The sequence below is a fragment of the Prenolepis imparis genome, unplaced genomic scaffold, assembly GCF_030444845.1.
Source record: "Prenolepis imparis isolate NDT839.2.m4 unplaced genomic scaffold, iyPreImpa1.0 SCAF_9, whole genome shotgun sequence".
Lineage (NCBI taxonomy): Eukaryota > Metazoa > Arthropoda > Insecta > Hymenoptera > Formicidae > Prenolepis > Prenolepis imparis.
The window spans coordinates 12122957-12139506 of record NW_028141167.1 but is presented as its reverse complement, the minus strand read 5'-3'; the positions used below and the strand labels follow the sequence as shown (position 1 = coordinate 12139506).

The following is a 16550-nucleotide window of genomic DNA, read 5'->3' as shown; positions in this document are numbered from 1 at the left end:
TCTGTTGATTTTCATTTCGAATGAATTTCGCAGATTCTGTTCCGCGGGCCTCTATGTGCGACAGGCGTCGAAGTCGAGCATATCACCCCCCCCCGGCGATCGCTAATAGAAGCTTAATGACAAATAATTTAATATTCAACAGGCCTCTCGAATCGCCGCTCAGCGAATGTGCGAGCGAATATTGATGCTGCGGGAGCGCGATAGAAAAAAACGGCGGCGTTTCTTTTTTATTGCAATTCGCTTTGACCTCCGACTTTTACCGCGTGTCACATTCGTCGTTGAGTTGCTCGGCCACGAACGCTGCGCGCTTCCGGTCACGAAATTCAGGAATAGGTTTTTAAATACGTTTTTGTGGCTATTATTTGTGTAATATAAAAGAAAACGTACGTTATCAAATAGTAATAGAATAATAAATTTCTCAAATAATAATAAATTTTCAATTTAAATCACAGTTTGATATGAAAACAAATTAATTTCGAATATTTTTTCAATGCAAGATATATGTTTCTAGTTGTGTGTTTGTTCAGTTTACCTTTAAGCTTATATGCATATATAAATTCGACTGTGTGGATTTGAATAATAGAAGGTTAAAGTGAATTAAGATAGATGAGAATAGAGAAGAATTGTGTAATTTTTTTGTAAAGAATAGGTGGGAGTTAAAAGAGGGTAAAATTATAAATTATTGATTTTTCCGGAAGGAAAAGATTAGAAAATTCTTGTTAATTTTTTCCTGTTTATTGTAATTTTTTGTAAAAAATGCGTGGTAAATATTATAATTAACAAGCAGCGTAGTTCTTAGCAATACGGGAGATAAGATAAGAATAATTCAAGAAAGAAGATAATTTTTTGCAGTAAAAATCTGGAAAAAATATATGTTAAAAATATAAAAAAGATATATGCAGAATTTTAAAAAATCATACAAATTTGTAAATCACACAACTTGGAACATTTTATATAATACATTACTTAAAAAATTTATCAAAATTTTACATCATCTAAATTAAATTTTTATATTACATTCTTATTTCCATATATAGTTGACTTTCGTCAATATTCCGTCATAAAACGAGTAGACATAAAATAAGCTGTTTATTCGAACGATATGTGATCGGATTATAGCCTACATTTAATATGCACATAATTCAACATGATGAAATTTCGGTATTAATTAATACATATTTCAGTATATCGGATTCAAGGTGGGCGGACAGAATTTAACGTAACTTGATTTTACTACACTTCTCGCCAATAATCTATGTATATTTTCGTGTAAAACACGTAAATTCTTTTTTATAAATTTTATTGAAAAGATTCTTTATTTATATTTATATTTTAATGTCGGGCGCTTTTTTAGAATTTTCACGAAAATTGAATACGAAACAGTAATTTATGTATTTTACTGCAAAAATTTAATAATATATAACGGAATAAAACTGCACGGAAAAACTGTCGCATGTAATTTGTGACGACTTTGCATCCATATAAATTTAAAGTGAATCGAAATGAATATGAAAAAGTTTTTACGAAGATACAATAAAATGATGGAGCGAGAAAATTTTGCCGCTGAATTTTGCGCAATAATTACGCTATCGCGACAAGTTATCGATCATCATCGATATCATAAATGTATAAGAAATGATTTCATCGTGATACTTTGCGCGATGATTAGGATCGCGACTAAAAATAAACGTTATGCTGCAAAATGCAAATTGTGAATGTTTCCGATGTTTTACTTGCTAATTTCTAATACATCGTGACATTTAAATTATGCTGTCAAGTGTAGCCGTATTGACAGTGTTGTTTCAAACGTTATATATAGCGAGTCGAAGTAGTGTACATAATACAATATATTCAAATAGTTATACTTTAATCATTTATAGTACAAAATATTTGCCACGATTTGTTTAGTCTTAGTAAAATAATAATCGCGAGCGTGGTAGAAATATTGGCATGACAAATAACATTAATTCTTCGCGTTATCGTAGTAATTAATCTTGACATTAAATCAATAGGGGATATATTAATATGTGCCTTTGAATTCTCATCAATATCATAATTATAGAATGAAATGGAAAGTTTATTGTGAAATTTATAAAATTCTGATGTTTTATTTCTCGAGTACACATGAAATGCAGTAAACATTATATACATTATAATCTATAATATATATATGTATATATATATATAATAATATTACATTTAATATTATATATAATATATACATTAATAATATTATGATTAATATATATTTAATAATATTATTTTTATAATATTATTATTATTGGATAAATTTTGGCTCTGTAAAATTTATTTATAATATTATATTCTTCATTAACACACTCTGCTTTAAGTAAATTTTAAGTTCTTAATTTTTAACATAGGAATTAATTCATTTTAATGCATCGACTGCACTTACGCATCGTTACAACGAGTTATTCAATTGCAATATCTTTGCTCCTACGCGTTTTCTTTTAACGGAAATTGATTCCTTGGGAAATGACGATAGTATCCTATCACCGGTGAAATTAGCGCAATTAGTCGTCGATTTTCATTTTGCAATTCTAACAATTTAGCGATTACTAGAAAATCGTTGTAGCAAACGCGGAATTTTCATAATTGCTTGTAATAGACTTACTTTTTCGCGATCGATAAGTTTAGATTTCTGATAACTTAGCTCAAGATAACGTACGTTACTATAATATATACAATGTGAATTATACAACACCAGAGGGGGGAATTATATAAATATATATAAAGCGTCACATGCGCGCGAATATCATTTTATGATTTTTAAGCGAAATTTAAAATGAGGGAAATTATTCGTTCTCCGTAAAATTATATTTATGTTTGAATAATCTCTATACAATATTCATACAGAATTTTATTTTATTTTCACTTTTATTATATTATTACAGTTGTTTTATTATTGCAGGATTATATATTATTTCACTTTTTATTCGATTACGTTTTATTTACTTTTTATTGCTTGAGAAACTGATCAGGATCTATATTTCTATCCTTCTTCATTTTGCTTTCTTTAAAGATAACTCGAGAAAATCTTTTCTTTAGTACTACTTAAACAAATTATCTTCTTATCATGACGTTTATTATAAATAAATGCATTTACGGAAAATGGTGGTTTAAAAAAATGTCACAAAAATGTGAAAAAAATAAGACGTAAATTTTACAAAGAGTTGTGCTACGTATTTTGAAAGAAATATAGAACATGTGAGAAAGAGAGAATCTGAGAATGTTTGGCGTAACACAAAATATATATTACAAACTAATTTAGATATAATTGATACAAAAATTACAAATAATAATCCTGTCAAATATTTCAGATTAAAAATCTAGACAATTTTTAAATTTATCTTCAGAATCTAAAAATCCAAATTAATCTTCACAAGTATGAGATACAATAAGACACTTCATTTATGAAGCATGTCGGATAGTGTTATCAACCTGACAAAGGATGCGAGTCGTATGGCCTCCTGCCGACTCGAGTCGCGTATTTTTAGAAAGATTTTACGGAGGGCTGGCGGGGGTGATTTGTACGACGGATGCGGCGAACTTCGATACCGCTATACGATGGACGGGAAAGGAAGGACTCTTATCGAGTGATAGCGGCATCATAACCCAGTCGTATATGCTCTTCGGGTTTCTTAGCAACCGCCCCGCGTTGCGCTAAGTTTCGCAAATTCGCAGAAAGTTTCGCGTCCCGGCACAAATCAGCGCCCGGCTTCTTCGGGGAAAATTCCATCTCACTGATTTATATGAGACACGGAAACTAGAGTCGGAAACCCTGTTTCTGACTTGATGAGCTTTGCAAAGTATAATTGGAAATAAGTGTGTGATATACGCGTATTTCTCTTACATGCAAAATTATCTGTTTATTAATATAAAATTATAATTCTGTTTATTATAACAAAATTTATCTATTTTAAAATTAATAAAATATAGATGTTGAGTGTGTATATCTATGAGAAATTTAAATTTAAAAGATTTAAACAGTATTTATTTACTGTATATGGAATATAATGCGATTATGTTCGCATAAAGTAATAAAATTACACAGAATTACAGACGATAATGTTTATTTTCTGTACAGTAACTAAATGAATTATATTAAATTTTTTATGAGAAATATTATTGTCATTTTTATTTTTAATAAAGTCAATGCATGCGCGTTTACAACAATATCTGAAGCTTATCAGGATCAGAGACAGTCGTTTCTCAAGTTAATTTAAATTTTTTGCGGCAGAATGAATAATTTAATATCATACGCATTATACATTCGCACTAATAATTTTTAATTATTCTCCGAGTTCACGTGATATTTCTGAAGAATTGTTACGGTATGGTTGTTACGGCATGTAAGATCACCAACGTGGGTGGAAAAGCAGCTTTTGCTCTCGTGTATATTGACGACACACTTACGTGTTGCCCTTTAAACTTCCAAAGATTTAAACTGCTTTTCTCTAAATCGCATTTGTTGCGTCTATTTCAAATTACAAACAAAAGACAGTCCTTTCTTCCCGTTCTTCGTGTTCTGGTAATCCGTCGGCTTAAGACAACATGTACTTTCATAGTCCCATTCACTATGTAAATAGAAATTCCCCGAGTTAAATTATATTAAAATCTAATTGTTCTCCACACATAGTTTATCTTATTCAATTTCTAATTATATAATTTTTATCTTATTTTTGAAAATTTTATTATATTGTGTGATACAAGAATACACAATGAGTGGGAATATATAGTAATAAATTCATTAAAGAATTGTATAAAAAAAAATCAGAAAATTAATTGTTATATTTTTTAAAAATGTTAAAAATAAGCATTTGATTTCTAATCTACTTTATATGACTACTATCGTCGGTGATTTTTAATTTAAAGAAACTATCACCGACTCTCTCACGTGTTGACGAATATTTTGCAGAAGGCGCAATTGAAAAGGATGATTTTGATTCGATTCTCACCCCTTTCTAACGTTAATTAACCGTGTCTTGGTAAATTAAACGTGATAGTAGAGACAACAGTTCCCGGAAGTCTCAGGTTCGCGTCTTAAATTGAAAAAAATTACTCCGTGAAGAGATATATCTCGCGACTTAAATGAACGGTTATTCTATTCGATCTGGGGAGATTCAGGGTAAATGATTGGCAAAAAGAGAAAAGAGAGAGCTTGCCAAGTCAAGAGCTCGCGACAAATCGTATTGCGAGAGCTGAACAACGATTACGAGAGTGGCACTGATTATATTCATAATCGATATGTCGTTGAGACGACCACCATCACCATCATGACACACGCATACACGTGCACACGTAGAAAAGTCCTTTTAAAACAGGACGGTATTAATAAGTCGTAAAATCGATTCGCACACTGCTCGCTCGCTCTTATTTACCGATCTCGCTTCTTTGAAAGGCTTGTTTATTCTTGTAATTTTTATCCAATCATAGAGAGAGAGTTGCAAGAGAGAGGAGCTTTCTTACAGAAGGACAATGTACGCGCAGGTCGATGACTCGGAAAAATATTCGAGAAATATCAGGGAAGTTACTCTATTTATAGAATATGGCGTTGGACAGATAATTCTGATAGAGAGAAATGTCTTGAAAAACTTCAGACATCTTAACATAATATGATGGGCAAGAATTTAGAAATGTTAAGAGTGCAGATTTTATATAAAATATAACGTAGGATTTTATTTTAATAGGATTTTATTTTAGTAATAAATTGGAAAAATTTATTGCATTTGAAGTGTTTTAAATCATACACACACATTCAATACAGAACCATATTTTTTTCCATTAATTTAAAATTATATAGAAAAACAAGGAAATGCAAGAAAATAAATAAATACGTTTCGATCAATTTTTTATTATTTAAAACGTGATATAAATATTCAATGTAAAATTGTAAATTTTATCGATTTATATGTGGGTTGTACGTATATTTTTTCTTTCAATTTTTATTACAAGTAAAAATATTTAATATATCTGTGCTACTAGAGATATATTTTTCTAAAACTTATATAATATTTTATAAATTAAAAATATAGTTTTCTTCCTATAACAATTTCAGAATTTGTTATAAAATATTAAATATATAATATCGGACATTATAATTTTATTTTTATTCATGATCTTACATCACTATGCTGTCAAATGATTTAATTGTGAGAGTAAATTTCGCTGATGAGCCTGGGGATTTAAATGTTGCCTTATCCTAGGGGGTGACATTGTTCACCCTATGTCTGCGCTGCGCGTGCGCGCGTATTCTCGAAGTGAATGTATATATCGCGATGATTCTTAACCGTTGCAGACACCCGGTATAACCGTAGAGAGAACAAAAGTACGCGAATAAAGTCGAGGGTTGAGGCGCACGTGGAAAGAGGAGAGAGAGAGGGCGATAGGGAGAAAGGGCAGGCAGCGGTGGATCTTGAAAATTGTCGAAGGGGGATGTAAAGATACAAAATTTAATCATCAAATTAAAAAGAGATCAATTTATATTATTATGAAAAAATTTTAATATTCTATTATCACCAGATAATATCTCGAATTACATTAACAAAAATCATTTCACAAAAAATATTCGCTCTAAGATTGGAACGATCCGTGCAGGTCTCCCCCTGAATTCGTCCCTGACAGAAGAGGCGGCTATCGCGAGAGAGAGAAAGAGAGAAAGGGAAGGGTGAGAACTGAGGGGTAGTCACAGTACGAGAGAGAGAGAGAGAGGGAGAGACGGAGAAAGACAGAAGGGGAGCGAGAGAGACGGGGATCGAGCCGTGGTCGCGTATCGATCGGCCAGCAGCAAAACTACCCCCTAGCAGGAGACTTCGCAGTGTGTGCGAGGAACCGACAACGTACGAGAGTAGTCCGGTGGTGCTCTCGATCGGTGCTCGTGGGCCCACGCGGATATATCCCCTCACGTACCTCACGCAAGCACGTCAAGCACGCATATCCGTCCGCTCGGCATCGTTCTCGCACGTCGTCGTCGTCCACGGCGGGGTTATTTAGGGGCGCATTTAGGGGTGCATCCGGTTCGCCGGAGGGCCGAACGCTCGCGGGCAAAGGTGAGAAGAGAGACGAGTGTCCTTGTCGTATATTTTCGCGTCGCCTCGTGTAAGCTTCGCTCTTATATCTCGCGCACTGTCACGTTCGTTAGATTCTTCTCTTCCGGCGAGGATTGTTACTTTTCTCATTCGGTGCACGGCGTGACGTTATCCATAGTTCTCCGGAACAGGGACGTGTGTCGTCTCGTTCGCGGATTATAGATCGCTGACTGGGTATAAGCGAGCTTGAACGACGATGAGAGAGAGCTTCCCTTAATTATATATCGTCGGTCGTAGACTGTGAATCTACTAACGCGACTATCTTCATCTAGAACTGTGTGTTAAACTGGTCTACCTCTCTCTCTTTTTCTCTAGAGTCTACTTCTACTTTGATGTAGCGTATTATAGAGTTTTCTATATTAAAGAGAACTACATTATATAGTTCTCTGTATTCTGGTGCCACCTACTTTTCTTATCCTTATTTATATCTTACACCTTATTATAGTCTTTTGCATCATAATTTTCTATATACTTTCGTAGCTTTACATACGTTTAATCTTTTATTTAACATTTATATCTAAATTTCACTAGTTTAGCTGATAATATTTTTTATATACAGTACTCAATAGTATATAATTATTCTATGCTATACACAGCCATCTTTTTTACTCTCACTCTGCTACTACCTGACAGAATTTAGCTGTAAGAGTTTGAGCTATTGAACGCAATTATTGAACGCTCAACGATGCAACCAGTGCATTGCTAATCCAATCGTTACACTGGTAGAAAATTGGGACAATCGCCGTTGCCGAACTGTGTCAGAGCGATCCTCCATCTTACCGTCCTTTCGCCCACTTTCCGAACCTCTCCCTCTCTTTTGTTTCCTTTCGTTTCTTCTTCTTCTTTCGGAACAACGACACCCGGCCGACCCGGTCAGGTCAATCGAACCTGTGTCCCGCTTTTAATGGAACGCCCGCGATCATTACGCCTAGCCTCTAATCCCATTAATAAGACTCATTAATAAGGACGTTGCATTAGTTAACGCGGCTCGTCGCTAAAAGGATTTCTATAGTGTGTATGCGTGTATGTGTATGTCGCGATCGATGTGTGCCATAACTCTAGATGTTAAGAACCTCCGCCATGTAGGCTCGTTGATAAATTCGCGAATTTCGCGGCCGGATCGTTAACAAATACTTCGATCGGCAAGATTCACTTAGAGAAAAAGGGATATAATTATTTTTTTCACGACAAAATCCTGCGAAAGGTGTAAGTTCGCCAAGTTCTTTGACTCGACTTTCGTCGGATTAATTAATTAATTAATTAATCGCGTTTAATTCCCGCGATCTTTTGTGAAACCGTCGACTGCTCGGATCAATTATAGATTTTTTTTTGCGCCTGTCGGCGAAGTGTTTTTCTAGTTCGACGTGGCTGCTTTCTTAAAATTCGCATCAACAACTTGTCTTGAAATTTATGAGAGCATCGCCTTATTACTTAATTTTTTTTAGGAATCTGTCACGATTATTTATAGGGTATATTATCGTTGTTTGTACTCGATTGTCATGAATTTATTTCAAATATGGATTTAACAATTTTACAAGATTGCTCTCTCTCTCCGTTATGTCAGATTGCCTTAGCTTAATAATGTAATATATTGGATCTCGTGTGTTTGGCGTGACAAATGCGAGCTTGCTTTTATTGTTATGGACTTATCGCGCATATATAGATATGTCATACTGCTTGTTTTTGCTAAAACTCCTACATCTCTATCTCGATGCGAGAGACAATCGTCGATGAGAAATATATGTTGCCCGCTGTTAATAGAGAGCAAGTTTACTCTCGCAGATTCATCGTTTATAGATTTTGCGAATAGAAACACTTTTGTACTACCGCGCTCGCTGAAACAACTCCGTGTATGAATTCAACGACGCTCAATATTGCCTTTATTAAGAGAGCTGCAATAACTCAATATTCACGGAGAAAAGGAGATTTCGCTGTCGCGGCAAAATCGTAGCTGCTATTGCATATTTGATGCAAAACTTCGCTACCGTAACGAATTATTTGATATTACAATAGAGCTTGTTTTGTCCGAAAGATCTTGCGAGAGAGTAACTTTGTTTACAGTGGCACGAATTTGCTGCGGAAGCAAATTTAATTTGCGACTGGAGTAAAATATTTCGCTTTTAGGAAGAATGACGTTATACAGCGAAATAATATCATTGTATTACATGTGATCTCTCTCTTTTCTAAATTCAGAATTATTTTTAGCAAATAAAATTAATATTCTTATAATACATTTTTTTGCTATCAATATAGAATTCAATGACATTTGCGATAGCATAAAATATAGACTGGCAAATTTTCTTTTGCTCCATGTTCTTGAAACATTTCATATATACATTTATTTATAAATTATTATTTATAAATAAATTTTTTTACAGAATTTTTTGGTGCTTATTTATTATATTTTAATATGTCTGCACTATTTAAGAGAATTTTGTGGAAAATCAATTCATGCAGTTGGCCATTTATTTAGTTAAGAATATTTGTATTACGTTTCTTTATATAGATGAGCTCATCGATTACTTTATAGAGTAATAGAGAGGATTTCAATGAATGATTAAGTTTTATGAATCACGGATCTATTACTCCTTTGCCCCCTCGCTAGAGGAGAAGAGAGCTAGTTAGATTTTATTATGTACTTGCAATATTACTCCATAGAACTTCTCTCTTTTTCCTCTCTTGTCATATTAACCCTTCTGTCAATGCATACTTTTTTTTCATCTCTTCATCAATGTATGGGAGATATATTTTAGGAATACATTATAAAGGCCCTTTGTATGTTGTTTCGGGGGAAGAAAAATTCCGACACATTTTTAAAGTTGCTTCGGGTACCCGGGTTACCCGTTCATTGACACAGAAGGGTTAAATGTCTCTATATTTTTCGTGTCGATATTCTTTTGAAGTCGAACACGACGACCTGCCGATGTACGTCGCGTGTCGCGCTAAAAGCACACATTACTTGCTCTCATTAGAGCCTGTTAAGAGGTCGAGTCGGCACGATTGCGGTTTCACGGGTGTGAGATCACCGTGGTACACGCGAGAGGAGCCTGTGTATATCTGCCGGTATATCTGGATGGAGCCGCACGCGAAGCGATGCGACGCCACCGGGTGTTACATCAGCGACGAGAGCACGATGCTGGAAGATACACGCGGCATAGTGTATGTACATACGATCGATATAGCATTGAAAATCATCCCGTTCGACGTTGGCGAGCGGCCAGCAGCCGGCGCGATCATAAATTCAGGCTTCTTTCGCCCTATTTTCTCCCCGCGCGCGCCAGTCACTTCCCCTTTACTTTTCACAATCTTATTTGACATTTCTCGTTTCCGTTCTCTGTTACAGTCAGAGCCGATTTGCGCGTGATCCAAGGAAGCAACGACACGACAGCACCATGGCGTTCGCCGGGCTCAAGAAGCAGATCAACAAGGCGAATCAGGTAAGTGCATCTTTTAAATATTCTCATGTGTGCGCAGAAAAGGATCAATATTATTTTCCATCAATATTATTTTCCACGTAGGTATAGTAATTTATTTGCAAAAATAATTGAGAGAAATAAATAAAATACTTCAAACTCAATATTTTATTTATATCGGTTTTAATCTAAATATTAATTTCTTTTAATATCTAAATTTTTTCTTATTAAAAATAATAAGAAATCACCTATGATCAATATTGATTAGTGGGATTATTTGACATCCAAGATCATCTATATCTAGATTATTTTTTATCGAAGAGTCAATATTATTTTCCACGTACTTAGGTATATAATAATTTATTTGCAAAAATAATTGAGAGAAATAAATAAAATACTTCAAGCTCAATATTTTATTTATATCGGTTTTAATCTAAATATTAATCTCTTTTAATATCTAAATTTTTTCTTATTAAAAATAATAAGAAATCATCTATGATCAATATTGATTAGTGGGATTATTTGACATCCAAGATCATCTATATCTAGATTATTTTTTATCGAAGAGTCAATATTATTTTCCACGTACTTAGGTATATAAAAATTTATTTGCAAAAATAATTGAGAAATAAATAAAATACTTCAAGCTCAATATTTTATTTATATCGGTTTTAATCTAAATATTAATCTCTTTTAATATCTAAATTTTTTCTTATTAAAAATAATAAGAAATCACCTATGATCAATATTGATTAGTGGGATTATTTGACATCCAAGATCATCTATATCTAGATTATTTTTTATCGAAGAGTCAATATTATTTTCCACGTACTTAGGTATATAATAATTTATTTGCAAAAATAATTGAGAGAAATAAATAAAATACTTCAAGCTCAATATTTTATTTATATCGGTTTTAATCTAAATATTAATCTCTTTTAATATCTAAATTTTTTCTTATTAAAAATAATAAGAAATCATCTATGATCAATATTGATTAGTGGGATTATTTGACATCCAAGATCATCTATATCTAGATTATTTTTTATCGAAGAGTCAATATTATTTTCCACGTACTTAGGTATATAAAAATTTATTTGCAAAAATAATTGAGAAATAAATAAAATACTTCAAGCTCAATATTTTATTTATATCGGTTTTAATCTAAATATTAATCTCTTTTAATATCTAAATTTTTTCTTATTAAAAATAATAAGAAATCACCTATGATTAATATTGATTAGTGGGATTATTTGACATCCAAGATCATCTATATCTAGATTATTTTTTATCGAAGAGTCAATATTATTTTCCACGTACTTAGGTATATAATAATTTATTTGCAAAAATAGTTGAGAGAAATAAATAAAATACTTCAAGCTCAATATTTTATTTATATCGTTTTAATTTAAATATTAATCTCTTTTAATATCTAAGTTTTTTCTTATTAAAAATAATAAGAAATCACCTATTGATTAGTGGGATTATTTGACATCCAAGATCATCTATATCTAGATTATTTTTTATCGAAGAGTCAATATTATTTTCCACGTACTTAGGTATATAATAATTTATTTGCAAAAATAATTGAGATAAATAAATAAAATACTTCAAGCTCAATATTTTATTTATATCGTTTTAATTTAAATATTAATCTCTTTTAATATCTAAGTTTTTTCTTATTAAAAATAATAAGAAATCACCTATTGATTAGTGGGATTATTTGACATCCAAGATCATCTATATCTAGATTATTTTTTATCGAAGAGTCAATATTATTTTCCACGTACTTAGGTATATAATAATTTATTTGCAAAAATAATTGAGAAATAAATAAAATACTTCAAGCTCAATATTTTATTTATATCGGTTTTAATCTAAATATTAATCTCTTTTAATATCTAAATTTTTTCTTATTAAAAATAATAAGAAATCACCTATGATCAATATTGATTAGTGGGATTATTTGACATCCAAGATCATCTGTATCTGAATTATTTTTTATCGAAGATTTTTGTAGAACGTACACAAAAATCCGCGTAAAATTGAAGTTTGATTTTTCCTTCACGTTTTAATTGCTCTTATTAGATCACGAGATACCTTACGCGCGTCTATTACGTTATTGATTTAAAGCTTACGTTTAGTGCGAACGTTAAAAGGAGTCATTGTGCTAGGGATTTGATGCCCGAAACATCGTTAAAAGTTTATTAATCGTCCGCATTAAGGTGATATACCTTTTTCAGGCTATATATTACCGGCCAATTACCGGTGATGCATTGATATTTAAGGGCGAATCTGTAGGGCGATGTTGCGAACTTTCGCGCAATCGTTTCGTTCCGCAGGGTCTTAATGCGATTATGCGGGAAACTCGCGTTTCCGTGATAGCAGCTAGATTTCTCCGGAGCCATCAGATTGTTTAATGCAATTGCGAAAACAAGTGAAACAAGATAAAATGCGGGTTAATTAGTATCATCTCCGTGTTGCGCGCGCGAAATCAATATCCTCTTGGCATTCTCAAGAATCTCGATATATATATATATATATATATATATATATATATATATAATATATATACGCACGAGAATTTTTACTATCAAGGAATTCCGAGGATCTTAGGATCCAAAGAAATCTAAGGGACTGTGGAACGCGTAAAATACAGGAGAATCTCCGAGAAATACCGTAATACAAATACCGAAATATGTAAAACTACGTATTTTACATCATAACAAAGGGATATTTTTTTCCTCTCAATAAGAAAATGCTGTATTGTCTATTCTGTGTTCAAATGAAAACTAGTGCATATTTCAAAAGATTCTCTAATATAATTTTTATTCCGGTCGCGTCTACATCTCTTTCTCGCTTTTTCTCTCCGACAGTTTGTCGATGTCAATTATCATTTGGTCCAGTATGTCACATGTGTAAAATTTTCGTATCAGCCGCACACAGCTGCAGTATTATCATCCTGCCATGTGTTTAATCTTGGAACGACGAGCGGAGAGACATGATTGCAACCGCTCTTAATACTGAGGTTTAGTTGCAGCGACCGTGACTAATTAACGGCTAATTGTTAATTGAGAGAAATATGCTCAACAGATATCGATAATGATCAGTTTCATATTAATGGAACGAAGTCGTGTAGTAAATACGAACGGCTTTCAAAATTCTGGAAAATATAAATCCATTTAGATCATAGCAAAAATGGTATTTCTGTACATAATTTAAACATTAATTTAAATAGGACATAATAATATATTGGTCTATTATATATTAAAAATGTAAATGTATATAAAAATCAGGGAACTCTGTTTCTTTTACTTGATTTATTTGATTCTATAAAAACAAGATATTATTAATATTAAACATGCAATTTTTTTTTAATAAAAAAATTCGCATTTTATTAGTAACGTAAATATATAAAAATCGGAGTTTTATTTGTCTATCTAAATCAATATTTGAATACTTCGCGAATACTATTTCTACTTTCATCTATTATAAATTGAGATTCTTTATATATGTACTTTCCAGAATTTTTCGTCTGTATCTATTACAATCTCTTTTCACGTATACAAAGGATTATTGCTCGATTTTTAAATTAAAAATAATTGATCAGAGAATTCGTTGGTTAAAATAATATTTTATAATTATGTAACATGTTTATATTGTACTCGCATAGTTTTTGTTCTCTATAATACCTTTTCATTAATTTCGCAAATATTAATATTTGCCTTCGGCACCTATGAAAATCTGTGCAATGTGGTAGAGACGTATCTTGTTCAACATGCATATCACATGTATACATATATTTTTTAAATACCGAATGGAAAACTTGATTACGACACTCTAACAATAACGCGAGATTTTGTTTCGCATTAAACGGAACGAAATACACGCGCTTACGTGTCGTAAAATTCTGCATATATGACAATTCTGACGCATAATAATGAAAATTGCCGTAATTATTGTATTTCCATGTGCTATTCATAATTGCAGGCATAGGTAATGTATTATTTGTGTTAAAATGCACTCACAACAGTTTATTAAGGTGATATAATGGTAGAAATTATTCATATTATATATGTACTAATTATTATACTACTATTATATGATTTAGGAAATACATAATGTAAACATAAAAATTAAATTAATTTTAAATTAATTAATTTTATTATTTATTATTATTTAATTTTATTATTTAATTTTATTTTTTATTATTATTTAATTGTATTATTTTATTATTATTTATTTTATATTACTTTATTATATTACTTGTGTATTTGATTTTATTCTCTACAAATTTTTTTATATTTTTTTATTACATAGTTATTCCATTATTATATATTAATATTATATAATGTATACAACTTTTTCCGATATATATGTACATATATACACAGGATGTCAAATATATAGATAAAATATAGATGGATACTATCGTAAAAAGAAAAAGGGAGAAGCACTTTTCCCTTGGAAAAATTTTCGAAAATGTATCTTTTTTCGAAGAGAGATATATTTTCAGCAGATGAATCATTTTTTTATTTCCCAACAACTCGCAATAAAAGTACACGACCTGCCGGCGTGTACTTGGCGCGTTGGCGGGATGTTATCCTGGCGTTAATTACATCCACTGTAAATGCCAAATGCCGAAGCCGCGCGTCGTCGCTTTCGTCGAGGGGGCGAAAGTTCGGTCGTGCGAAAAGGGCCGGGACGTGTCAAACAATGCAAATTATTGCGCGCGGGAGGCGATTGTGTAACGAGCAATTTTAAACTATCGATCGTAACTTCTCGGAGACCGCACAATGCGAGCGTCCGCCGAAAATCCTCGGCAACATACGACGATGACAGTCTGTAGCTTCTGACCTTTGCCTCGCTAATTGTGCTCCGGAGATCCTTACATAGCGTACGAGAAGCATAACGTCGTCGGACGACGCTATGTGTTGGCGTGCAAAAATATATTCGCATTCGGAATATTCTTATAACACGCGACGTTATGAAAAATTCTGTCTTTCGCGCACTTTACGGATGCGGTAATTAAATTTTTTTTTTATTAATGAAAAATTAAATAAATATTCATGAAATGAGATTGCGTGGAAATTATATTTATGCAATTTCATGTGATATATCATTGTTTTTTAATTGAGAGATATTTATTATTTCATTTATATTATAAATTATGCAAGTTAGTAGAGACGAAAGTAAATTGTCTCTTTATCGCTGTGTAAAATAAATTTCCAAATTAACATATGCATCAATTTTTAAATATATTCAAAAGATTTTATGTAAAGAAGTAATCAAACTTTGGTTAGCACAATTTTAATTTGATAAATTTTAATAAATTTTTGATAGAATAAATTTGACATTTTCATAATTTATTTAACTCTTTAATAATTTAGAGATTTATCAAATCGGTCAATATTCAAGAATTCCGAAGAACATAGATTATATATTTTAATCATAATTAAATTAAGTATTTACACTTCTGTATTTAAAAATTTACTAGAGCAGTTTGCACCCTTGACTGACTTACTACGATTTAAAAGGGCGATTTAATTCCGGCTAACGTTGTAATATAATCTTCGCGTATAAAGTGATAGTTGAGCATTAGTGCATACGTAAATAACGCTTTGATGTAACGTATTGCGTCGCGGTGAAAATTGCGTGTCTACCTGATCGAGCGCGTTGGAAAACCTAGAATCGAACACACACAAATATACATTTATTATAGCTATTTCACTTTTTGTAGCCTAATTGTATTTGCCACGAGATATAGATATATATGTAATGCACATATAAACGCGTTCGACAAGCGCGATTTATTTCCGGCTAACGTTGTAATATCTATCTTGGCGTATAAAGCGATGGTTCAGCATTAGTGCATACGTAAATAAAGCTTCGATGTAACATATTGCGTCGTGAAAATTGCGTGTCTACCTCATCGAGCGTGTTGGAAAACCCGGAATCGAACAAAAACGCGCACATGCGCGTACAAATATACATATTATAGCTACTCCACTTTTTGCAATCTAATTGC

The 16550-nt window shown here is 32.1% G+C and overlaps 1 protein-coding gene across 6 annotated transcripts in view; it reads left to right on the top strand.

Moving 5' to 3' along the window:
* Positions 1 to 16550, top strand: part of Endoa (SH3 domain containing GRB2 like, endophilin-A) — a 36079-nt gene that overhangs the window by 1263 nt on the left and 18266 nt on the right. For 2 of the 6 annotated variants that reach the window (XM_083046497.1, XM_083046496.1), the window contains exons 1-3: positions 6818 to 7070; positions 10082 to 10268; positions 10453 to 10546. In XM_083046497.1, the coding sequence (XP_082902623.1) occupies positions 10183 to 10268; positions 10453 to 10546 (180 nt within the window). In that variant the 5' untranslated portion in view covers positions 6818 to 7070; positions 10082 to 10182. Of the gene's footprint in view, positions 1 to 6815; positions 7071 to 10081; positions 10269 to 10452; positions 10547 to 16550 lie in introns of those variants that run through there. The other 4 variants (XM_083046495.1, XM_083046501.1, XM_083046499.1 and 1 more) reach the window with 4 other exon arrangements.